The sequence below is a fragment of the Fonsecaea erecta genome (genome assembly GCF_001651985.1).
Source record: "Fonsecaea erecta strain CBS 125763 chromosome Unknown Scaff5, whole genome shotgun sequence".
Lineage (NCBI taxonomy): Eukaryota > Fungi > Ascomycota > Eurotiomycetes > Chaetothyriales > Herpotrichiellaceae > Fonsecaea > Fonsecaea erecta.
This window is the reverse complement of record NW_017387248.1, coordinates 444,046-468,213: the sequence shown is the minus strand read 5'-3', so window position 1 is coordinate 468,213 and position 24,168 is coordinate 444,046. Positions and strand designations below refer to the sequence as shown.

At 53.9% G+C, this 24,168-nt stretch overlaps 7 protein-coding genes across 7 annotated transcripts; 4 read left to right on the top strand and 3 right to left on the bottom strand.

Annotated features, from left to right (window-relative positions):
* Nucleotides 1–118: 118 nt before the first annotated feature.
* Nucleotides 119–1,615, bottom strand: AYL99_06236 (hypothetical protein; the record flags this gene model as incomplete). The annotated part of the gene is made up of 1 exon (XM_018837746.1): nt 119–1,615. The coding sequence occupies one exon, from the start codon at nt 1,613–1,615 to the stop codon at nt 119–121; it is 1,497 nt and encodes a 498-aa protein (XP_018692306.1).
* A 2,796-nt stretch (nt 1,616–4,411) lies between these two features.
* On the top strand, nt 4,412–6,515 carry AYL99_06235 (biofilm and cell wall regulator 1; the record flags this gene model as incomplete). Its single annotated transcript, XM_018837745.1, has 2 exons — nt 4,412–6,301; nt 6,369–6,515. 2 exons carry the CDS (start codon nt 4,412–4,414, stop codon nt 6,513–6,515), a joined length of 2,037 nt encoding a protein of 678 aa, XP_018692305.1.
* A 2,028-nt stretch (nt 6,516–8,543) lies between these two features.
* AYL99_06234 (hypothetical protein) lies at nt 8,544–12,731 on the top strand (the record flags this gene model as incomplete). The annotated part of the gene is made up of 5 exons (XM_018837744.1): nt 8,544–8,623; nt 8,684–9,432; nt 9,484–9,653; nt 9,706–10,302; nt 10,797–12,731. 5 exons carry the CDS (start codon nt 8,544–8,546, stop codon nt 12,729–12,731), a joined length of 3,531 nt encoding a protein of 1,176 aa, XP_018692304.1.
* Nucleotides 12,732–13,271: 540 nt separating this feature from the next.
* On the bottom strand, nt 13,272–14,027 carry AYL99_06233 (hypothetical protein; the record flags this gene model as incomplete). The annotated part of the gene is made up of 2 exons (XM_018837743.1): nt 13,272–13,361; nt 13,791–14,027. 2 exons carry the CDS (start codon nt 14,025–14,027, stop codon nt 13,272–13,274), a joined length of 327 nt encoding a protein of 108 aa, XP_018692303.1.
* A 1,369-nt stretch (nt 14,028–15,396) lies between these two features.
* On the bottom strand, nt 15,397–18,454 carry AYL99_06232 (hypothetical protein; the record flags this gene model as incomplete). Its single annotated transcript, XM_018837742.1, has 7 exons — nt 15,397–16,363; nt 16,431–16,676; nt 16,741–17,093; nt 17,142–17,678; nt 17,730–17,751; nt 17,803–17,952; nt 18,000–18,454. 7 exons carry the CDS (start codon nt 18,452–18,454, stop codon nt 15,397–15,399), a joined length of 2,730 nt encoding a protein of 909 aa, XP_018692302.1.
* Nucleotides 18,455–19,360: 906 nt separating this feature from the next.
* On the top strand, nt 19,361–21,011 carry AYL99_06231 (hypothetical protein; the record flags this gene model as incomplete). Its single annotated transcript, XM_018837741.1, has 3 exons — nt 19,361–19,669; nt 19,738–20,817; nt 20,877–21,011. 3 exons carry the CDS (start codon nt 19,361–19,363, stop codon nt 21,009–21,011), a joined length of 1,524 nt encoding a protein of 507 aa, XP_018692301.1.
* Nucleotides 21,012–21,256: 245 nt separating this feature from the next.
* Nucleotides 21,257–23,623, top strand: AYL99_06230 (hypothetical protein; the record flags this gene model as incomplete). Its single annotated transcript, XM_018837740.1, has 1 exon — nt 21,257–23,623. The coding sequence occupies one exon, from the start codon at nt 21,257–21,259 to the stop codon at nt 23,621–23,623; it is 2,367 nt and encodes a 788-aa protein (XP_018692300.1).
* Nucleotides 23,624–24,168: the final 545 nt, after the last annotated feature.

Sequence of the window (24,168 nt, the reverse complement as noted above, 5' to 3'; positions counted from 1 at the left end):
GGATGTCAGGAAATCACCTCTGATGCTGTTCCATGGTGGGAAGGGCGTTCTGAATTAAACATCTTCACTCGTGTTGGGCAGCATCAAAGGCATCTGCTGTGACAGACGCCTCGGTTTTCTACCGCCCTAGCAATCCCACAACGCTCCCAACCATCACCGCCGCCTCCCGTTCCCAATTTTCAACCACTTGCTCGCCCTTTGCCGTCGACATTGCTTTGGGATCACCCGCCAGCACAGTCCTCGAAAGCTTCGAGCCTCGGAGGACACATTCGCGGATCTCCTGTCGCACAGTGTCGCGTTGACTCCGTAGCGTGCGTGCAGAAACACCTCCTCTGTTCAGGATCTCTTGGACACGGACGGATAGCGAGGACGCCAGTGAGCGCCAGAAATATGAGGGAAGTGAGGCTGTGTCGAGGGCACTGAGGAGCAACGAGAGAAAATTGTCAGAAGGAGTAGTGGTTTGGGCGGTCTCCATGACTTCTTCTTCTTCATCCTCATCCGAGTCGTCCTCGTCGTCCTCGTTGGTGACTTTCTTGTCGTCCAGGTTGTCACCTTGAAGTAGTGGGTGGTCGGGAGCAGAGATACCGCGCAGCATTGCTTCAAGAGCCACAATGTTTTGACACCGTGCACTCGTTTCAAGCAAAGCACGCTCTAACATCGGTAATTGCCCCAGAGCTCTCCCGATCGATGCAGAACTGGACGTGATAGCCGTCTGCAAATAGCCCTGCAACGCACGAAGTAGGTATTCGGGCTCAAAGTCCTTCTTCTTCATCTTCTCTCCATCTATCCTCGGTGCCGGGGAGAGGAGATAGAGAATGTGTACTGCGCTCGTGGACCGCGCACGGCTGTCCTCGACTTCTCGATACGTGGGGCTAGAGGTTGTCGAAACTCCCACCCCGGGGCCAGAGGACAGCGTGCTCATGGAAAATTCCCGGACGACGCGCCGTGCAAAGTCGAGGATCCGCGCTTCACCATCTTCGAAGACTCTCCCACGCAGAGTTTTCACAAGGTTAACCCGAGCCAAGTCAGCACCGTCCTTTCCAGTGATGACATCGCGAAACCCAAGAATTGAAAGGGATGCACGCACGAGTGCACCGTGGTCCTCCTTGCCAGCTCTCGCACCTCCTCCGAGTCCGGATTCCGCGAGGATCACTTCGAATTGCCTTGCCAGGTTGAGAATGCGCTGCACACCCCTCCCCAAACGCAGGACGTCCCAGCTCCGTTGCGCCGTGGTTTTTGCATCCACCGCTTTCTGATGCCGGACTAGGACTTCCTTCTCTAGCCGTTCGTAGCCAGCGTTGAGACGTGCCCGTTCATCCTCTATTCTAGTGAGAATTCGTTGAGCAGCGGCATTCTGGGTGGCGGTGTATGTCAGGATGTCGAGGGCCGAGCGGGCGGTCAGAGTGTGAATATGTGAATCGATCTCTTGCAGGTCGAAAAGGACGCGGGACAGAGGTGTCGTGAGATCGATGGTTGGATCAGACGAGTTGTTGGTAGCAAGGATGAGGGTATTTGCATGTGTGTAAGGTGAGAAGTCGTCCGAGGTGAGGGCGTCAATGTCGATATAGGTCGACGTGGCATTGCCCGATTCTGCTCGGCTCGTCGTTGTAGCCATGTCCACACTCAGACCCCAGGCGAAGTAGAGGCCTAATCCTCCCCTCTCATACTCCACTCAAAGGCTCGCCTTGCGGTGGATAGATGAGGCTCTTCTTTGGAACTTTGGAACTTGGCGAAGAATGTCGACGTGGTCAGAGGTGTCAACCATGAAGAAGAGTTGTTTTCTTGCCAGGTGCAAGGCTGAGGTTAGCCATATCGGTACTAGACTGTGTTTGTTATCGTTATCGCCATTTCCCGGCGGGGGGAAGTTGAGGCTCGTGAGGGTCTATGTATGAATACTAATTGAGTCTCTCTGTCCGAATCTCTCCGTCCGAAGACATCCCTCGTGTAGAGAGGGCCAGTCCTAATCACAGGACGCTAGGGAGCATGCGGGCGCCTCCAGGTGTCCAACCTGTGGGGTTAGTGCACAAACTATGATTTCTATCACATGCCATTTCTTGCCGGCTGAGGCAATACTCTCAGGCAGGTTGGGTGAAAATATCAAAGTGTGTATGATTCTAGACACCAGGAGAGGCATAACAAGTCATCTGATACGTGTGTTACGGGTATCCGGAGCAAAGGATGAGGGACTGGACTGGGGCATGGATCCTGGAACTCGGCGTACCTGGCGCCTGTGCCTGTTCCTGGACCGAGTTGAGGGAGTTTCCTGCAAGCCCAGCCGTGGCCTGTTAGAGTCAGTGATGTCCACTCTCCACGTATCATGTACCTGACAGATGAGAGAGCTGAACGAGCCTAGGGCCAAACATCGCACGTTCTATTGGACCATTCAAGCCGACAGACCCGGGGGCATCCTGCGGCCGGTATGCGGTCAGCGAGGACGAAATGCTGTCAGAAAAGTGCCTATGAACACAATCTCGGGGGCTCGAGAGAGTGGCGGGCCACGGATTGGGCGGGGTATTCCGCGTGCAGAGGGGTCCTGTACCTCGTACGCGCAACAACAGGTGAGTCAGGCGAAGAGATACACGAAATGTAAGACCGGGATGACAGGCTCGGTCTCGCTGTTAGGCTCCTGCATGACGACAAGGTGATTCGATCACAGAAAGGCTGAGCTGTGTGGGATTACAGGAGAGTCGCAGGGAGGGTGGTAAGAAAAGCATAAAAGTTCAGGAACCAAACCTCGATCCTGGGGGACTTGTCCCACGGGTTCATTTTTTGTCATAAAGCCGCAAGCAGGAGGCGAGGGGCAGTCGGTCAGTCGGTCGGTTGGCCAGTGCATGAGCAAAGGGCAAGTCTGGATGGATAAGTCCTGGCCTCGTTCGGGTAAAGTGTGGCCCTTGAAGGAGGGTTGCTAACGAGCGACGAGTTGTCGAAAGATGTGGAGGAAGAGGCCTTTTAAGATTTCCCTGGCGAAGCTCAGTGGCCACGATGTTGATCTCGCAGGGATGCTGGGAGTTGATTGACGCCGGACTAATCATGCACATCAACAACGGGTGTTGAACTGCGGTAAAGTAATAGGCACGAGTTACAGCCTACGACGCAGTACTTCGGAGCGGCGCTGGTGGGCTGTGCCCTGAAATATCCTCTTTCGTTAAAAACTCAGCCAGTGGCGCCCAGCCCACCAGCCCACCAGGCCCAACCACCCAGCAGTTAACCACCTGGAGGCATGGCTGCTTCTAGCTTAACCATCAGCCTTGCCCCGCCAATCACTCCTGCCCCTCGCATTTCAACAGGTGCCCCCCAGGTGAGCCTAGCTCACTACCTAGACAGGCACCACGCACAGGAACCATCCAAGCAACTCCGTCCAAGGTGGCACAGCGTGTGGGATGAGGGATGATGATGACGGCACAATCGGCTTAACGGGCCTGCACACTGCACAACTCGCAAAGAAAGTCTTGGGTCAATGCGCTGCTGCTGCTGCTGCACGGCACGGCAACTGCACACTGCACACTGCACATGCAACTCATTGCCTTTTCTTCGCATGATTCATCAACCATCCATCCCATCGCCTCTAGACCATCAACCATCGCCTGTAGGCCATCAACCGTCACCACACAACCCCATCGAACCCATCAGCCAAACGCCTGCATCATCCATCGTCACCTATTTCTCGTATCGACCTACTCGGTACATCGTGGCAAACCACTGCTGACTAAATCCCAGCACCCCCTTCCCATCCTCACCGAATCCTGTCCCTCGTTGCCCAGTGTCCCTCCCACTGGGCGGCCTTTCTGACGCCCGCTAGACCCACCCATGGTGCCCTTAAGGCTCGTCATCTGCCACCCGCCTGGAGCCCACCGTCGAAGCCCTGCTTTACTTAACTTTACTTAGCACCGACTCCACCATTCACACCAGGGGCATGCCTCGCCGCCAACAATAACCCTCCTCCCGCTTCATTACCTCCCGAGTCCTGCGTCTGCGATCAACCGCATCTGTCGACTCTCAAGTCTCTCTGAGATCTCTCGCTAGCTGCTTCATCGCTTTGCTTCTTCCCTCCCCCCTCCTACCACCCCTCCCTTCGGGCTACACGTCGATCATATGGATTGTTCGCTTTCGCAACCACATCCTTGACCTGAACCCTTCTTCGCGCCCGGAAAACCTTAGGCCTTGTCACCGTTCCCCAGCCCCTCCGAGAGTGTCCGTTACATCGCCACCTTCCACTGCGGCGTTGTCTATCGAGTCCTCCAGCCCGACACCCTCCTCTAATCACCGTAAAATTCAATTTCAGCGACACCACGCCGCAGCCTCATTGTGAAACCACGGCCGCTCCGGATGTGCAATCATTGTGTGGCGTAGAGCCGCAGCCTCTCGAGTGCCTGACCCTCGCACTGGCCTTGCCTCATTTCACAACCCCACTATGGCAGCCATCTCCAGCCTCGTTCTGAGCGACAATTTGCCGCCCAAGGACAAGAGAGACGACTTGGAGTCACCGACCACCCCGCGGCCGGATCGGTATGCGTCGACAGCCATGGACGACGCCAAAGTTGCGGTCCAAGACCATGCTTTCCAGTCCCGACCAGGCGCTTCGACGGCCTCCCGGCCATCGAGTCAGGGGACCCAGATCGATCATGGCGATGAAGAACGAGACGAGTCTACAATGAGAAGAGATGGCGGCGAGGCGTTGTCGAGCGCCATGGATATGGACGATGATGACACCGGCCAGCCTGGCTCGGACAACGAACTCGAGCCAGGTGAGGTGGACCTTTCGGCGAGGAAGAAGAAGGGCCAGAGATTCTTCTGCACTGGCTACCCGCCCTGTAACCTCAGTTTCACTCGAAGCGAGCATCTGGCTCGTCATATCAGAAAACACACGGGCGAACGCCCGTTCCAATGTCACTGCAACCGCAGATTCTCCCGCTTGGACAACCTACGCCAACATGCTCAGACAGTGCATGTCAACGAGGAGATCCCCACCGACTCCCTTGCTGCCACCGGGACTCGATTTCAGCGGCAAATCCGTACCGATCGTGTTAGACCAACAGGTCGCCCACGAACAGGCACCGCCGGCAGCACTGGAAGTCACAGCCGTGGCCACAGCCGAAACCTATCGGCCTCGAGTATTGGCTCGACCTCGTCCAACTATAGCATAGTCACCGATGGGAAACGACGGCCGCCGCCTCTGCTTATGGCCAACGACAACGTGAGAGGACTGGGGATCGAGCCACCTCATACACCCCCCGCTCAGTACCGTGGGTACAATCCCAATTCTCCCGGTGGTCTGAGTACGCCCACCTCTGCCAACTTCTCGGCGACACCTGGTAGCCCGGGCTTCTTGTCCTCGATGGCTTCACCAGTGTCGAGTAATGCCCGCTTGGGCGGCTTTTTTGGCTCGAGGCCGCATTCCCGTCGCCTGTCTGTGCCATCAGGGCCGAATCCGTACCAGAATCAATATCCGCCCGGGTACCCTGTTGGCTATCTGAACCAGATGGGCCCACCAAGCTCCCACGCATCATCGAATTCAAGTGTATTTGCTAGTCCGACTTCTGCAACATTTTCTATCGGCGGCCAACCTGTTCCACCTGGGGAAGACTGGCGCAGGCGGACGTGGCATGCATCAACTTACCCGGCTGGCAATTTCAACTATGGACGTCCTGCTACAAGCGGGCTGACATATTCGCAGACTCCGGACGCCCCTCAACCTGCACATGCTCAACATGCCACGGCCGCCGCCGCACAAGCCCCTCGACTGCCAGGAATTGAAAGTTTTGATCATGTCCAACACCGCTCCTACACCCCCCCGCGCCGCCAGCCGAGTCCTATGCAGATCGATGCGAACCAGTCCTCGTCGGCTGCGAGCCAAGATTCTCGGACACGCCAAGGTCATGTTTCGTGGGAAGGCCATCGTCCCAGCCAGTACCCGGAGCTTGACGAACACACGGACCGACATCACGGAGCGGGGTCATGGGGTCAGCAGACCATCAATGAGATCCAGAGTGTGGGTATGCGATTCAACGAGCCGCCGAGGCACGTCGACATGGGACCTCCGCCGCCGTCCATGATGACGGCTCAACAGCATCAGCAAATGACGCGCGAAGCACTGGAGGGACAGTCGTCAGGCCAAAGAACAAAACGACAAGCATGGTACGGTGGACCTACGCCGACACGGACGTCGCCGGAAGACTCCAGCAGCAGTGATGGTATTCCTACACCCGGCATGACGGCGGTTGAAGTGCACCCCATGATCATGCCCAGTAGTGGATACATGGAACCACAGCACGGGCCAATGCCTCCGGAGACACATCAGAATGTGAGTCAACCATGGTTTTTATGTTTGAGCTTTGTCCCCCTTTGAATAGAAACTGATCCTCGGCCAGGTTTGTCTTGCCCCCGCTCCATACATCGAACAAAGAGGTCACCACAATACAACATCGTTTGGTGATCGCAACGGAACTGGGGGAGGAATGAATCGACTGGAAGCTCTGGTAGCTGTGGCTACAAGTGGGGATAATGCTGCCCGATGAACAGGGCGAACGGTACCCGATGGGAGATGACGACGACGACTTCTTAATAGGAATAGGGAAGATGTTCCTTGGACGAAACGACCTTTCGAATTCGACACGACCCTCCGAGCGGAGGTAGACGTTCGAGGCGCAGCGCTTCTGATCATTGAGTCTTGACGGCCTGCATTGAGAGATACCCATGACGACTCTTTCTTCTTCTGATACATGTATTCTCTGCCTTTGTTGCTCCATGGCTCCTGGTTGACACGACGCATGCATTTGGGGGCGGAGGTTGTGCTTTTTTTTGGTGCAAGCAAGCGTTTAGCGGTGGTATCTTTGGGCGCATCACGAAATACCCACGACCATTTACGATCAATTGTGCTTTTTGTATACGAAGGATTGATGCGGTTGGAACTTGAATTGTTGGAGAAGCTTGGATTATTGCATTCAATCTGGACGATTCGCACCTCAACAGTTCCGCTCCTCAAACACATCCACCTCTTCTCGTTGTACGGTCTGACGATCGTGTATGTTAGTGATGCCAGCAGGTAATGAATGGAATTGTTTTGTTGCAGATTGCTCGTTGGAGGAGTCTGGAACCATGTGCTTCTTCCGGAGACTCTTTTGTGCTAGCTTTGCCATCTCTTCTACCCAGGCATAAATCCGTCTCTGGCTTGTCGTGGTAATTAGGGCACGGACGGCTAGCGTCGGGATATAAGCCAGCGAGCAGCCAAGAGTCTAACCACGTTGGTTTGGGCCTTCGACGGCGTCCCAGTCGATCAGGAGCTTCTCGTCAACTTGCAAGCGGTCTCGGAGGGCAATGGGTGATCTGCAGGGCGAGGCGTGGAAGCAGCTCAAGAGAGGAGGCTTGTGAAGAGACCTGCTCGAAGGCAAGTGGAACGCAACTGGCTGCGGTCTCGCGAGGCTTCCTTCGGAATGTCTGTAGATTGCAGTCTGGCGGCGTCTCACATCTGGACAGGTTGGTGATCTAATCAGGCAGTTTAAGGCCAAGCTCCAGACTGAGGTTTCATCGAGCTGAGCTGTGTGTCACTAAATTTCCGGCATGAGGGTCAACAGCTGTAGGTACCCGGTGGATTTGGAAGGGAAATTCTATGCCAACCTCGAGGCTACCGCACCAGGGCGAAGCGGATAAGTACCTTTGGAGATGAAACTGACAGATATCCAGCCGATAGCAAACATCTTGGTGTCCATCTCATAGGTCCAATACACGGTTCTACCTCCGCCTGATGGACAAATCAACCGGCTAAATGGAGATCACAACTGGAATGATGACCGGAGCAAGGACTGTGGCTCGCAGGAGATCCAGGAGAGACTTGCATGAGGCATGCAGCTGTACGAGGTGGGTGCGCGATTCTTTGTCCTTCCACCATGCTTCCGCCACGTGCTAGGATCTGCTCCGCCGTGATTTTACTGAAGCGGTTTGGGGATGAGCAAAGGGAGGAATATGTCACCGCAGCCAGCTCGGTTGACTGGCTGGCTGGCTGGCTGAATCGACGGCGAGGCGCAGACTGCGCACACAGCATGGTATCATGGTACAATGAGTGACCAGGTTCCAGAAAAGGTGAAAGGAACTAACTGGCTGTGTAAGGTGTTCTGGCTGGTGAGAGGCGACAAGGGCCATGTGGGAGAGGAGACACCGAACGTGAATACCACTGCAGTCTTGCTGAAAGGGTTGAAGGTCAACGTGACAAAAGCGACAGTGAGAGGCGCGTGGGAGAGGCTCTCAAGAAAGTGGTCAACTGCGATCCATGACCAATTCGGTCTTCCCTGCACCGCCGACTCTCTCTCTCACTCTTCTCTTGAGTCATCAACGCTCTCACCTTGTCGACGCTCCTTTAAATTCCTCCTGATCTCTCGTCTTCATCTCCCACAACCCATCACTCTTTTCCTCTCTTCGCCAGTGACAGTGACAGTGACACCACTCCCTCCTTGTCATCATCTGGTCATTCTTTCAAGTCATCAGGCTTGGACTCCTTGACTGGGAGAAAGAACCAGACACTGAGGCCAAGTGACGACGACATTGTCACCATGAAAGTCGCAAATTCTGCCCTCCTTCTGGGTGCGGTATTTGCCATCTGTGAAGGCGGTATCTTGCCCATCAGACAAGCGTGAGCAGAGATCCCCATGCCCCCCCTTCTCTTGACCCTGAACTGACTGAGGTCCGGCAGGCCATGCTCTCCCGTGACCCTCTGGAACTACATGACGGTCACTCAAACTGTTATTCCTCCAACGGTCACGATCCTTCAGCAAGATCCCAATTCGATTGCCAGCTCCGCCGCGAGCGTGGACACTGCGCAAGTCAGCATCGAGAGTATCGAGAATCCTGTTTCCGCTCAACCGTACCCTGAAACCACCACCTTCATTCACTCAATCTACGTCTCTGGCTATGAAGCCACTGAAGTTCCCAACCCCGGTGCATCCGTTTTCTACCTGTCCAAGGGTCCTGGCAACACGAATCCGACCTATACGCCGTCAGCGTCGATATTTGCGGAGGTCACCACTGTCACTGTCAAACCTGTTCCTGCCGTCACATCGGCTCAACAGCAAGCTCAGTACAATACCACCAACGGTACCTTTAACCCCTCCTTCTCCAGTCCATCTGCTGGTTGGAATGGCACTTTGAGTGGCTCATCTACTGTTGGTGTTACAGCTAGTTCTGCCGTCTCTTACGGACCGCCCCAGCCCACTCAGCCTGTGTACACAGCCACAGTCACGGCAGTTGCCACCGTCTTCGCAACGACCGTCGTCTCCGTGACCGCATCGGACGGCTATGATGCAAGCTCGCCCTCCAATGAAGCCCTTGATAAGAGACAGACGTGTGTGTGGATTTCTGCCACGATCGGTGGGCAAGAGGTTGGATGGTGCAACAATTGGGCCGGAGGGTCAACATTGACTTTCACTTCATGGGAAACAACCAGTCCGTTCGTCCAGCCACACACCGTCCGATCACACACTGACTGAATCTTAGCAACTCCTTCTTACATCCCAGGTATTGGTCCCATCACCAAGCCAGGCACCACCTCGACCGATTCTGCCGGAGGATCCGTCACGATCCAGACGTCCACCAACTGGGCCAGCACCCCACCACCGGCCGCGACACCCAGCGCTTGTGGCCAAACCGGTCCTTTCCAGATTGGAGTAGGTTCTATTGAAAGTCTCTGGACATTGGCTGGTTGCTGACCACATATAGTTTGACGACCTGCCCGTCTTCTCTACAACGGACAACAATACCGCAGACTTTCCGCCTATTTTCAATCCCTATGAGCACTTCTTCTGGGGCAACGGATGGACCTATGTCCCCCCACCGACAGAGCCTTTCCCTCCACAGTCAGGTAACCGACTGGCTCAGTTTATCCCGTCGCTCAACAACACGGTCGACGGTTCTCCGGATGCCGGTTCCATTCCTCCCAGTTCGTTCGGCGCCGGGCCCCGCAATTATGACAACAACTACTGGTTCAGCGCCAGCTCTGCCTATGTTGGATGCGACAATGGGTCCAGGAACTTGAGCCAGATCTGTGACTTTGTTGCCACCGCCTATCAGTGGGATAATATCACGCAGACGGAGGTGGTGGTAGCAACACAGCATTTCCGCATCCCCCCGTGTCCCGATTTCACCAAGTGCCAACTCACGGAAATTGATTTCAACTACCTCTTCTACAAGATGTCGACGCTGAGCTTCTACGCCAACGTTCAAGGTCAGGTTAGTCAGTTCTGGATTGACAGCATCGACATGAATTGGTACAACAACACCTGTGCCGCTGGACTGGCTCGTTTGCAGTCACGGAAGGTTTGAAACCACAGACACCCGCGGGAACGTCAGGCCACCTTGCTTTGTGAATACTCAAACTACGAAAGGAAGATGCTTGGAGTAACTGAGCTGGAAGGCGAACATGTTCAGGCATGACGGAGCATAAGGATCAGGCATCGTACAGCAGTCAGCATACAGACACATGGTGGGAGCTACTCCAATTTTGTAACCAAAGTGGACAAGTCAGCGCAGAGGCGGGCCGTTGCAATGAACCGACGAAGGTCATGAAGGGGGCTCAACGTAATTCAATCCAGGTTCTCTCCTCTCATTGTCTGTGTCGTGTCCTTTCCATTTTGTCGACCTGTTGAGGGCTTAGTGCGCGACGACGGGCAGCCCACGTGCTCGAACCGGCGTCGGTGGTAGACGTCGAGAAAACGCCAGGCGATGCCAAGCCCGCCTCGTCGACGTCATGGCCATTGGCGCCGAGGCGCATCATTTTATATTATGTCTGGTATGCACTCACTCCTTCACAGTATGGCAGCGACAAACGTGGTCCGCAGATCTTCTTCCTTCCTTTGCTTCCTCATCATCCGGAAAGGGGCATGTCCAGCACATATGACCAGCCGGACTCTCTCAACGGCCACTCCGGCCTCCTCCTCGCCGTCTTCTGCGTCGTGTCCGTCCTGGTTATCTGGCCGGTCAAGATTGCATTGCCGGCGTCCCTTCAACGGCTTCTCCTCTCAACACTCCTGACCACGAGAGTCATCGGGCGCCGTGACTTTGAAGCCCTATCCAACCGTCGGCTGCATATCCACCTGTCTCTCACGACAGCCCCCGTCCTCGCCGTCATTCTGCTCCTCGCGACAACGACGCTACATGGCTCCACCATTCGCCTGGGTATCGTCGGGGACGAGACCGTCAAACCCTACGACGTCCTTGTCCTCTTTATCTCGCTCGCCTACATCTCAATCGCCCTGGACGGTACCGGTGCCCTCGAGGCCACCGCGTTCTATGTGTCCAAACGTGGTGGCAGCTCCGGCCGCTTGCTTTTCACGTACCTGTACGCCTTCTTTCTGCTCACCGCATGTATCGTGGGCAACGACCCGCTCATCCTCTCTGGGACACCGTTTCTGGCATACCTGAGCCAGCATACCGATCTTGACCCGACGGCCTGGGTGTTTGCCGAGTTCATGGCGGCAAATACTGCCTCCGCCGTGCTGGTGAGCAGCAATCCGACCAACATTCTCATCACCGGCAGTTTTGGGCTCAACTACTTGACCGACTTTACCAAGTGGACGGTTCTTCCCTCGCTGATCCCGGCGGTCTTGAACTATCCGATTCTTTTGGGCATGTTCTGGCAGCAGATCCCGAAGACGCTGACTCCGTTGACGGACGACCCGTGGAGCAAACTCCGTGACCGCGCCGGGGCTTTCTTTCTGAGTGCGTTGATGCTGGTCACAGTGTCAGTGCTGGTCGGGACGAGCTTCGTGCCGGGCCATGCGGTGCAGGTCTGGATGGTGACCGCGCCAGCTGGTGTCTCTGCTTTCCTGTTCAATGTGGTCCATGACTGGTTCCATCCGGAGATTGGTCGAGAAATCGTTCGGCAACAGTCACGAGATTCGGCGGCGGAAATGTCAGAGATTGATCACCGGCGGTCGAGACCGATCCAAGTGCATGTCCCGCAGGAGGACCAGCGGCATGGGCCTTCGGATCTCAAGGACGGGCTCCTCCGGTCACCCAAGGGCTCTGAGTCCGTATCTCCCTCGCCGCCAATACCGGGCAAGGACGAGGGCAACGCAACGCAAACCGATCACGATACCCTGCCTCCCGAATCTCGGCCTCGACCTCCTCCTCTCCCGCTTTCTGCAAAGGGTCTGCCCTCGTCCAAGCCGAACACCAAGGGCGATCACACATCCCTTGTCTCTCTCCTCCGCGCTCTGTCATCACGCTTCCCCTCCACGGCACACACCATCTCCCTTCTCCCCATCCAGCTTCTCCCTTTCGCCATGGCCGAATTCATCCTTGTGCGCGGCCTCTCACAGCGCGGGTGGATCCGCGTCTTCGCGATTGGGTTCGCCCGCGCCTGCACCTCTCCTGCCGCGACCGTGTTCTTCTTCGGCTTCGTCAGTGCCGCATTCCTGTGTCCTCTGGCCGGGACGAATATCGGGGCGACCATCATCCTCGTGGAGATTCTGCGAGATCCGCAGTTTACGCGCTCCACCACTGTGCAGCGTGACCCGAGGGTCTTGCTCGGTGCCATATACAGCGTGGCCATGGGGAGCAACATTGGGGCGTTCAGCTACACGTTCGCCGGGTCTCTGGCGGGACTGCTTTGGCGGGGTCTGCTGGCGCACAAGGGCGTGCGGGTGAGTCAGTGGAAGTTCGCCCGGGTCAACATGCTGCCGCTGCTGATGCAGATTGCGGTGTCCAGCGCCATTGTGCTGGGCGAGGTATACTGGTTTGCTTGACCGCTACCCGCTTTGAGAAGAAGATGCGACTTATTGATGTCGCACAGTCTTTTGTAGCATAGAACGGACTTTGATCGACCTGCAATACGTCGATCGATACGGTACTGTAGGTCAGTAATGAACCTCCTCCCGCTAAGACAATAAAAATATAACAACCAAAATAAGAATCGAGATAACTTTGTGCATATTCACATTCTGGTGGTTTGCCATAATCCAAGTCCGACCGAGCATGTATATATATATATTCGACGAGACGTCAATGAATTCAATGGAATCAGTCAATCAACCGCTTTTTGCTGACCCATCGCGCTTACTGCGATGCCCTGACATATCAACACACCACGCTACGTGGTAATCTGAAGACCATATGTAGAATAGAACCCAGTTGGCGCGACGTCACCAGAGCCCGTGATTTCGCTCAACAGGCTCAGATGTCCCCACACCACGACGTCGATTTATGGGATACTCGGTGTGGCCGGAGCTGTAGCTGTAACTGTAGCTCTTTGTAGCTGTCCTGGGTCATTCTGTCTGGCACTCAACTCAGGCCTTCTTGTCCTGCGCAGCACTCGAAGATCCTTCTGCCGTCGTCGTCGTCGTCGTCTTCTCCTGCGCTTCGCGGTCGGCTCGGATCTGCGAGACCGGGGCAATCGGGTTAGTGAAAAGAGTGTGCACTCCAGTAACCATATATCGTTGTTTTCTTCAAACCAATAATTACATAAAACAACGAGGGCAGAGGGGGAGGACGGTATGATGATATTCACTTTTTCCACAACACCAAGCTGGTCCTCGAGGCAACGGAACGTATGCATCCCTATGCAATCCACCTATACAAAAAAAAAGGAATATGCAAACTCCCCAAAAGAAACTCAACCCTCCGATCTTGAGACAGAGGAACAAATCAACGACTCAGCGACTCAGCGACTCATCGGCTCAACGGCTCTCCACGACACGACACGACACCTTGTGGTAAATAAGTCAAGTAAAGTAAAGCAAAGAGAAAAAAACCAAGCAAGTGAACAAATAAATCACGGAAACAAAACAAAACAAAACAAAACTCACATCCGCCTCGCTCACGGTGGCATTGTCCTCGGTCCAGTGCCGATTGCCCTTCTTGTCCGGCAACTTCTCCTGCGTGACGGCGGCCTCCGGGTGCGCCTTGAGGTCCGAGGCGCGTTCGGCGCGGGCGAGCGCGGTCGGGAACCGCGCCGGGCGCGTCGGCGTGTAGTAGTTGCGGCTCGTGAGGCGGGGGACGCTCCCGCTCCTGCCCAGGAGGCGGCGTGCGGTCGAGTTCATCATCGTTCTGGTGGGGCGGGGATGTTGGGGGTCGAGATGAAATGGATCAAGAGGGAGGAAGGCAGGTAGGGAGAGAAGAGAAATCAGAGAGATATGGTAAAGAGGGAGACAGGGGAACTCTTTCGTAAATCCGAGGTGGATAGGTAGAAAGGTAGGAAGGTAGGTAGGTAGGGGATTGAGTAGGGTAGGGTACGGTAGGGTACGGTAGGGTACGGTAGGGTACGGTAGGTAGGATGTCCTTCCTATATGTATATGTCCCGTATGTCCTGTGTGTACAGGATACTGGGTAGGTACGTGTAGTAATTATGTTATGTATATCTCTGTGTGTAAAAGGGATGAAAGAGCCCTTTAATCAAGAAAAGAAAAAAAATATATAAAATTCCACACAACACGTTATCAAGCAAAAAAGGAGTCTGGATTCAGACAGAGCTCAAAGCACACGACACACACTCAGACACATGCACACGCACACGCGCACGCACATGCACGCAGACGCAGACGTGGCGTGACTTCGAATGCGTGAACTTTAACGCCCCGATTGATATCAATCTTGAGATCGTCCCTCCCTACCTCCCTCACGCCACTTATTTATTACTCGTCAACCAACGGCGGGCCGGACGGCATGGAAACTTGCCAAGTTTCCCATTGATTGATATGATGATACATACCGTAGGTACAGTGTGCTTCCAGCGTTATCAATCAACCAACCAACCATGCCCCATGGAGGAGGGAGAATTAATGAGAGTTCTACAGAGCCAACCCAGCCCAGCCAGCCCAGCCAGGCACTCGGCCTTGGCCTTATTCGAGATACACAGATATCTAGTGAGATAATCATCAATAGTGAGATACTGTAGTGTTACGAGGTGCTGTACATACTGTATGAGATATCACGGCGAGTCCGTACACAGTAGTAGTATACTGATAAAAGAATGACAGTGGTTCGTTCTGGTTGACCATATTTAATGTATGATGTACTCCCTGACACCACTTACAAACATACATACTATCATCTCCCTTCTTTGCTTGAGTCTCTCTCACCCACCAGTCAGCCAGCAGGAAAGTCGAAAATTAGCCATGGTGTCGTGACATGGACTGATTCATTTTTTCTTGGGTATTGATAGAAATATGCTCGACACTTGTTGCGATTGTTCGCTATCGGCCCATTATTACCTGTCACCAAGGCTGATCCAACGCTACCTGTCGCGGGCAACGCAAATCCTTGAAACACGACTTGACCATATGGAAAAAAGAAGAGGAAAGAAGAGAAAAAAGAACCCTCGTTTGATGTGTCCTCTCCAGAACAACACTCCCCGGGCTAGTCTCCTTGTCAGCCGTCTCGAACAATGCCTAGGTAACCTACCAGTCTGCGCCCCTACTTCGTGTGACTGGAACTCCCTTTCCCAGCTTTCGCAGGAGTCGTCGCCGTCGTCGTCATCGTCACATCTCCTCCCGTCGGCACCTTGACAATCCGCAGGTCCATCAAGTCTTCATACTCGCCGTCCCCCAGGTATTGGCGCAACGGTGCCTCAGGCAGGGACCGCAGTTTCGACTGGGCCGGGCCAGCTCTTTCTCCCCAGGACTTGTGAGCTTTTTCCCACTCCCCGAGGGTTTTTCTGACCCGAATTTCGTAGATTTTTCCCTTTTCCTCCAAGGTCCTCTCGCAGTGATAGGACCAATGCTGAGTCAGTGAATAATAGTTTTCCGCAGGGACGGCGAAGACTTGCTCCTCCTTGCTGGGATCCATTAGAAACTCTTGGACGAGGGAGCAATACTCGCATTTGTTCCAGCAGGGCTTGAATGCGTCCGGTTGGGACCAGTCCTGCGGCTTGGGGGGCTCTTTCTGAACCACTCTCTCGCTGTAGGTGGTGATGATTTGGCGGTAGAACCGAGAAGCCTCGGCCGGTTGGAGCGCAGTGACGTCGATCATTTCGCGCAGCAGCGGGATGATGAAGCGGTTTAGATCATCTTCCTTGACGCTTCTCGTGTCGTCGGCGATCTTTTCCAGGAGCTGTGCCGCCTTGTCCAAGTCGTCCTCCGCAAGGAGACGATACAGAGACGCAACGACAGCAGCATCCTTTTTGCCTTTCTCGGCATCAGGTGTACCAGGCCACAAAGAAAACGGGTGGTCCATGGCAGGCTCCCACCGCTTCGAAAAAGACGAAAATTGTTCCAGCCGGAAATACGAGATGGCCCGGTCCAGGATGAGTGGGACAAGATGTTCCACAACGGTGTGCGACTTCGTCGCCTTCTCGCCTGTGCGGGAGTAGCAAAGGACTTCCGACAAGAGAGCGCCGAGAAAGGTGGCCTCAGCCAAAAAGCGACCGATGAAAGCGTCCACGCTATATAAGGAGCAGAGTTTTAGCCAGTGTCATGGGGAAAAAAAAAAGAAACGGGCAAGAAACCTACCGTTTCCACAGAGGTTTGTCCTCATAGGCAGCCATGATCTGAACCACAGCTCCGGCATCCTTGGCTGAGACCTTTTTAATCGAATCGAGAGCTGTGCGGAGAGTAGCCACTGCCCATTTGTGGACGGCGTCTCCTGATTTTCGGGTAGTGTCCGGCTGAGCCGCCTTGGACACACCAGAGCGGAAGGCTCGAAGCCCACGATCAACGAGGTGCAGTTTCGACATGCGAGAAAAGGCTTCGGTGACACTAAAATAACGAAGTCAGCAGAGGCCCAGAAGCACACATTTCAAAATTCACAATGCAAGCTTACAACTCTTTCGTTCTCTGGAACCCGAGTTGGCCAATGCTCTCGAAGGTATATGTGTCGAAGCTATCCGTCACAGCGTCAAGAGCGGCCATGGCCATGTCGAAATCTTCGAAACGCAGGGATGCCAGGGCGGTAAAGCCCATGTGACGATCTTTGTCGCTACTGGTGGGGTAGCGTGCTTGAATGTGATTTTGGCAGGTCTGGACGAGCATTTCGCAGAAGAGACTTCGCTCATCGCTGTCTTCGTCCTCGATGCCGGTGAGAAGCCGTTGCAGGAATGTCCAGTATTGTTCAAGTTTATGACCACGTCCCAGAAGCAATTGTGTCACAATGTCTCGAGGAGCAATGAGAGCAACCTATGTAGACTGTCAGCGTAGCGCTTCGAACTTGGTGCAACAGCTTACGGTATCACGATAGACTTGGCTGATTTCCGCATGCTGATTGCCCAAGTGTTCGCCTCCCCATTGTTCGTCGTGCTGACGGTCATCATAGAGATTGCTTGGAACAAGATTCGTATCAGAGATCTTTAAAGCATCCCGAAGCTTGAAGCCCTGCAGAGTGACAACCCCTTCGAGACGGAGCTCTTCCTGCGCCGAGTCATCGTATTCGTCCTCGTCGTTGATTCGTGTCACGGTCAATTTCATCCGAGATAGAAGAACGCAGAAATGACCGTTGGACTGACAAGCTTGGTCAAGCTGGAAACAACGGTAGTAGTCGTCCCCTTTGAGATTAGCCAACTGGAGATGGGCAGCGGTATATTTGTGCCGAAGCGCGTAACACATGAACTGTGGTCTGTCTTTCATAGAAGACCACTTGTCGAGCATCTGCCCAATTCTCGATTGTTCCATGTCCAGTACAGTAGCCGAGGGTTGATGCTTGATACCTGTGTGGGCGAGGTTGTACGTCAAAACGAGTCGATATCCGGATTGAACTGGCAACACCTGCTTGTCGTCAGTGATGATACGATATACCTACTTGACAGGTGGGTCCACCTCATGAGACACGTCGCTATACCTTCGACACGAGTCAGTATGAACTATCTAGAACCAGAGGGGAAGAACTTACCAAGCCAAATAAGAGACCCCGTAGGCAGACCCCTTGTCTGTTTCGAGAACTGTCTCTTCTTTCCCGTGAATCAACCGCACCCCACCACCAACATGTTGAGAGGGCAAGCAAATGACCAGTGTTCCAAACATGTTGTGGGTCTTCTCCGTGCTGTAGACAGTTAGCAGACCTGGAATGATGCTTTGTCTCGGACCTACTCTTTGTGAGGTTTGAAAAAAGCACCTTCCTCGTACACCAAGAGCTTGTAAAGCTCAGCTTGCACATTGCTACCATCACCAGGGATCCCCAGGCCCTCAGAAACTTTGCCGAGAACCCCCTTGAGCCAGTCATCCCACTTTTCATTTTCGAACGACAACTCTTTTCCGTCAATTTCCCAAGTCTTCCTCACTGTCTCATCCACCAGCGTGTTTCTTCCCTTGCCAAAAGGGGCCCGAAGGCTCACTTTAATGAGAGCTTGGGCATCGTCATGGGACAAAGGGAGTCTAATAGGTCCGACGCCTTTGACAGTCAGACCAGGGTGGATGTGCTCGACGTTGTTGTCAGATGTTGCAAAAGATCCCGCACTGTGAATTCCACTGAGACAACCCGTAATTTGACGTCTCAAGGGCTCCAAATAGTCTTCTTCTTCTGAATAATCTTCGTCAGACTCCATGGTGATTGGTGACAAGATCTATGCGCCGTCCGACAATGAAGAGCTTGCGCGGGAGTGAAAAAGAAATATGGAAAAATGACCAGATTTTATACTTTTTCTTTTCCGAGCAAAACATGGTGAATATTTTCTTTGTTTGTCCCTCCTGTGGTGAAGGGAAGAATGTCGACGTGACCCACCTCTCCTGTAAGGGGTGGCCGTCGACGGTGACGGATGGCCAACCACTGCACATGTCCAGAGCGGGAGCCTAGGACTGCCTAATTCTTGACAGGACTGGATTTTGTGTTACCATACCACCCCGGTCTTGACGTCTTGGCGTCCTGTCTTGAGGTGTTGCTCATTTCATTGTGCTTTAGCAGCAAATTGAGTCCTTACATGTGTTGCTGGCAGAGAGAGGCAGCACTGGCGGTCAGATGCACGTTTTCAGATGTGAGAGTATCCAGCTAATCAAGTCTCAGGAGTCTAGGTTGGCGCCAAGATCAGCAAGTCCAGGCCAACGTCATGGAGAAAACACCAGGGATAACAAAGGTACAGGATGAGTACACTCCACAACTGGCGATATGTAAACAACTCCGATGACTACGGGCGCGTCAGCCGTGTGGAGGAGGAGGACCAGCCTTGTATCCTCGGAAGCTCGCCGGATCCAACACGTTGTCGCCTCAACTCATGCCATGTGGAGAATGAGTATGAACCCGGCGATGCGGTTGCTGATCGTGAGGGTCGCTGACTCTGTTGTCATGCTTATGAATTGCCCAATCTGGAGTGAGGCCGTAATCAGGGCAAAAGTGAGCCTGTGTCTGATATCAACCTGGGGGGAAAGGGAGACACCTTGGGACATATAACCAATATATTAGGTCCTACCTCCGCCTCAGAGAACAACTGTGCCTTGATCCCATAGTGCTTGTCGACATGGTGCACTTCTCAGACTCCATTTTGAGCCATTCTTCGGCTTTGGCAGCCGTTGCCTCGTCGTTGCTGATCGTCGCTTTCTTTCTCAAGCGCTATTCCCGCCTTCGCCACGTTCCAGGCCCTTTTCTTGCAGCTTTCACAGACCTTTGGTTCGCCTATAGGTATTGGACAGGCACAAACTTTGCTCGGCTCACCACAGAACTCCATCACAAGTATGGCCCGGTGGTAAGGCTGGGACCCAACCGCTTGATCTTCAGCAAGGCGGCCGCCGTTCCTGTGATATACAGAACGACTGATGTTATGCCAAAAGTGAGGTCGACCCTGTCCAGAACTTGTCCGTCGAAGATTGGGCAGGCGCTGACTAGGAGTTTGAACAGTCGTCATTCTATCTCCCACTCCGAATCATGATCCGAGGTCGTGAGATAACTTCATTTGTCAGCGTTCTCGACGAGAAAAGAATGAGTGCCATCAAGCGCCTTCTGCTGGGAAATTTCACCATGAATTCCTTTCTTCGACAAGAATCCGAGCTCGACCGTACAATATCCTCGTTGGTGAGTTATCTCCAGGACACCAAAACCAACGTCGCGATAGGCACCACGCTGGGGTATTGGGCTTTTGACAGCATTTCGCGCATTGCGTTTACAGAAGACCAAGCCTTTTTGAGCCAGCAGCAGGACTGCGGAAACACCATCGGAGGCGCAGCTGAGCGTATCACGCACCAGCATTATTGGGGAGCCATGCCAACGTTGGAACGGTGGTTGTTCAAGAATGCCATCATGCAAAGGCTGGAAAAGTCGTCAATGCTGGGCGCTCTTGCGGCCCAACGGTTGCAGAAGAGGCTGCGCCAAGAAAAGGACGCAGAAAGCCAACTCGACCTCTTGGGGAAATACCTGACAGCCAGTCGAAGGGCACCTGAGTTGATCAAAATCAATGACGTTGTAGGCTTCCTGGTGTCGACCATGCACGCCGGCAGCGAGACGATCGGACAGACGACGGCAGCCATCCTCATAAATCTGTTACAGCATCCGGAGAAAATGGCGAAGCTGGAGAAGGAAATCCTTTCCGCGTCACTGAGTGACATGCCGCAGTTTTCCGAGGTGCACAATCTTCCCTACCTAGATAGTGTCATTCGTGAGTCTCTAAGGTGGAACATGGCTGCCGTGGGCTGGTTGGAACGGACAGTCCCGGGAACTGGAGCCATGATCGATGGCGTCTGGGTATCTAGTGGCACTGATGTGTCGGTCAGCAAAGCAGTATTGCACAGAGATGCGGATGTCTTTGGGCCCGACCCTGAACTGTTCATGCCAGAACGATGGATCGGGCTCAGTGACGAGGAGCTCAGGCGGATGGACCAGGCAGATCTCAGCTTCAGCACTGGACGCCGGATTTGCATCGGGCGCAATCTAGCAATGATTGAGATCAAGAAGGCCATTGCGCGGCTCATCAGGACGTTCAAGGTAGGATTGAGCCTTCCATAACGCATGGGTGGGAGACCACGTGCTGAAACAGATGATAGATTGCTCCCACTGATCCCAACGATGACCTGCAGCCAACCGCACGGGGGCCGAGACGACCAGTCTACAACGCAAACCTGGATTTCATAAGTCGGGCGGAGACAGACGCCACAGAAGAACACGCTATAGCTTGGTAAGGATGGCACATGCGACGTAACTATCATCGAATGAGGGATGATGGATGATAGAGATTACGAGTCCATAGCGAGATGGAGTGGAGGGGATTTCGATGTCGCGGCGTTAAAGCAGCGGAACTTTGTTCGGTTGCCGTGGCAGCGCCTCCAATGGAGACAACTGTAAATACGACAGCGCCCTGCTGCCCGTTCAATGTTCAACGACAGCGACATCATCCCTCTTGATTATCCATAGCAGAGCAGCAAACATGTCTGCATACTCGTCTGAAGACGACTTTCCACAGCTCAGCGCCATCCTCGCGCCCAAACCACTGATGGCTACCTGCACAAATCCCATCCTGCGACGATCACCACGCAAGAAGGGACCAGTTGAGGAGTCTACATCGCCTCAGAAGAGACAACGAGAAGTGCCGAGCCCAGTCAAGAGAGTTGGACACAATAACTTCCAAGCCCCGGCGAATGGGCGTAACCGCAAAGAAACTACGAAGCCCGAGAAGACAAAGTCGTCCCTTCTCAAAGACATCCCGCCTCTCCCGCGAAATCTCACTGTTGCCGAAACCCATGTCACTTCCAACAACCGCCGCTCTCCAATGAGCCCGCAACGGAGCCTCAGGCTAGCCCATGTCGACTCACTGCTGGTTCCATTGAAGGCACTGGCCATGGAAGATGGTGAGCTGTTGTCTGTATTGGCAGATTCGAAAAAGCCCGTCAGGTCTCCAATACGAGAGAACGCAATACGGCCAAGAGAGAATAATGTGCAGAAGAAGAAGGCGGCGCACAACCCTGTGAGCAGATTTTTCCTTAAGGAGGCTCGATGCAACGACGATAGCGGAGATTCAGGCAGGGACGACGACGAGGATGAAGACACAGATCTGAGTGGCTTTATTGTCGATGACGATGCGGAACTGAGCTACCACGAGTCTTCAGCGTCAATTTCGGACGATGATGATTATACAAGGCCGACAATAAAACTCCCCAAAACGCGTCCGCGAAGAAGGCTGCACCGTGGATCGCCAACTCGACGGCGCCTTAGCTTTGGTGATCATGAAGGCTCGGACAAGGAGAACGATCCGGCAGAGACGCTATCAAAAGCACTGCGAGATATTTCTCTAGGGGGCAAGGGCATCAAGATGAAGAAGGAGGAAGTTGAAGTGATTGATCTTACCTCCTCCCCAGAGCCCAAAATTAACGCTGGACCCGATTTACTCTCATCTCGACCTCACCGTGCTCTCCCATCGAGGGATCTTTTTCAAGACTCGAATCCCTTCAAGAACTTTGAGCCTCATTGTCAACTCCCTCCACCTGCTGCAGAGCCTACCCTCATGATTCCCTCAAAGGATCAACTTGTCGACCGTTATTCCGACGACGCCTCTACAGACGCAGGAGTGAAACCTGTCGACAAGATGGAAGACCACTTCAAGACACCACCTGCCACACCACCCCGATCACCGTCGAAACTCAAGTCGCCCTCAAAGTTGCTGTCCCCTTCCAAGCGACAGGCCATTCCACAGTCACCGCATCGCCAGAGTATGGACGCGTTCTGGGATCATAATGTGATCAACGAGTGGAACGATGAATACTCTCCGAAGAAAGCACCAGTAGCGTCTCCAAGGAAAGGTCTCCTTGGTCGATTTCAGGTGTGGTCAGACTCAGAGGATGAGGAGCAGGACAAATCTTTTGACAAATGTGACTCACTTCCCAGCCCTTGCTCTTCATCACGCAAGTCAAAGTCAAGGACCAAAAGTCCAGAGAAGGAAGAAAAGAAACGCCTGGCAGAAGAGAAACGGGCTGCCGCAGCACGGAAGAAGGCCTTCGACTCCCAGAAACAACACCTTGCATGGGACTTGCTACGTGAGCTCGATGATAAAGTCGCCGGCTCCCAACTCGACCGCTTATCGTCCAGCACAGGCGGTGTGCGCATCATCTGGTCCAAAACCCTGCGTTCCACAGCCGGTCGAGCAAATTGGAAACGAACCGTCACAAAGCCATCCGGTTCGCCCGTGAAAGGCAACAGCATGAACGAACACAGCGGTCCCGAGGTAAAGGTGCAGCACTTTGCGTCGATTGAACTCGCCGAAAAGATCATTGACTGTGAAGACCGTCTGGTCAACACGCTTGCACACGAGTTCTGCCATCTGACCAACTTCATGATCAGTAACGTGCGCGATCAGCCTCATGGTGCCAGCTTCAAGAAATGGGCCGCCAAAGTCACGTCGCATCTGCGATCCACTGATGTTGAATCCTGGCGGAACGTGCAGGTCACCACCAAACACAACTACGCGATCAACCACAAATATCTCTGGGTGTGCGTCGGCCCCAAGGAGAAGACTGCGGCGACGGACTCTCTCAACTGGGAGGAGCAGGAAGAGGGATGTGGAGCGGAGTATGGACGGCATAGCAAGAGTGTTGATGTCGATAAACACCGATGCGGGAAATGTAGAGGGAGACTGGTCCAAGTCAGGCCGAAGCCCCGAGCGAGTCCCATCAAGAAAGAAACAAAAGCAAGAGGTGTGCCAGGTTTGAAGAGGGAAGAGAGCGCAGAGAGCACAGTCTCGAGTAGCAGTGGCAGTGGTGGACTGGGCAGGATGATTGAGACGATTGATTTGAGCGACTGACGGACTGATTGAGTCACTCTTCGTTGGATTACGTCTTGGGAATGGTTCATACCGGGGAACGGGTGTATTGGAGCCGGGTCAAGGGATTGGATTGTGATGGCTTCGTATGGTTGAATATGTGCCAGGCATATGAGCAAGCGAGCGAGTGTCTGGCGTCTAACGACTGGAGCCTGTTCTAGGACTGTCACCGGGATAGACAGCTGTGAGATATCAATGTGAGCTTTCAAGCCTCATGCAGTCGAGTTGCTTCTCCGTGCCTGTGCCGTGTTCAGTGCGCGTTGAATGAATCGTCGAGCTCGTGAGGAAGGGTTGTTGGGTTCGCGATTTTTTGATTTCGTCGCTATCTAACGTGACTCGCTCCTTGTCGAGTGTCTGTGTAGCTAACCTTAACCTACGTACATACATACATACATGTGGTGTCTGTCCCCACGCAGAGGCAGCGAAAAGACTCGATTTCCAGGACATACATGCCGTGGTGGTGGGATCTGTCCGCCTCAGAGCCTCTCCTCCCTAGCCAGCCTTTTCTTTTCATGTGCCACTCACTG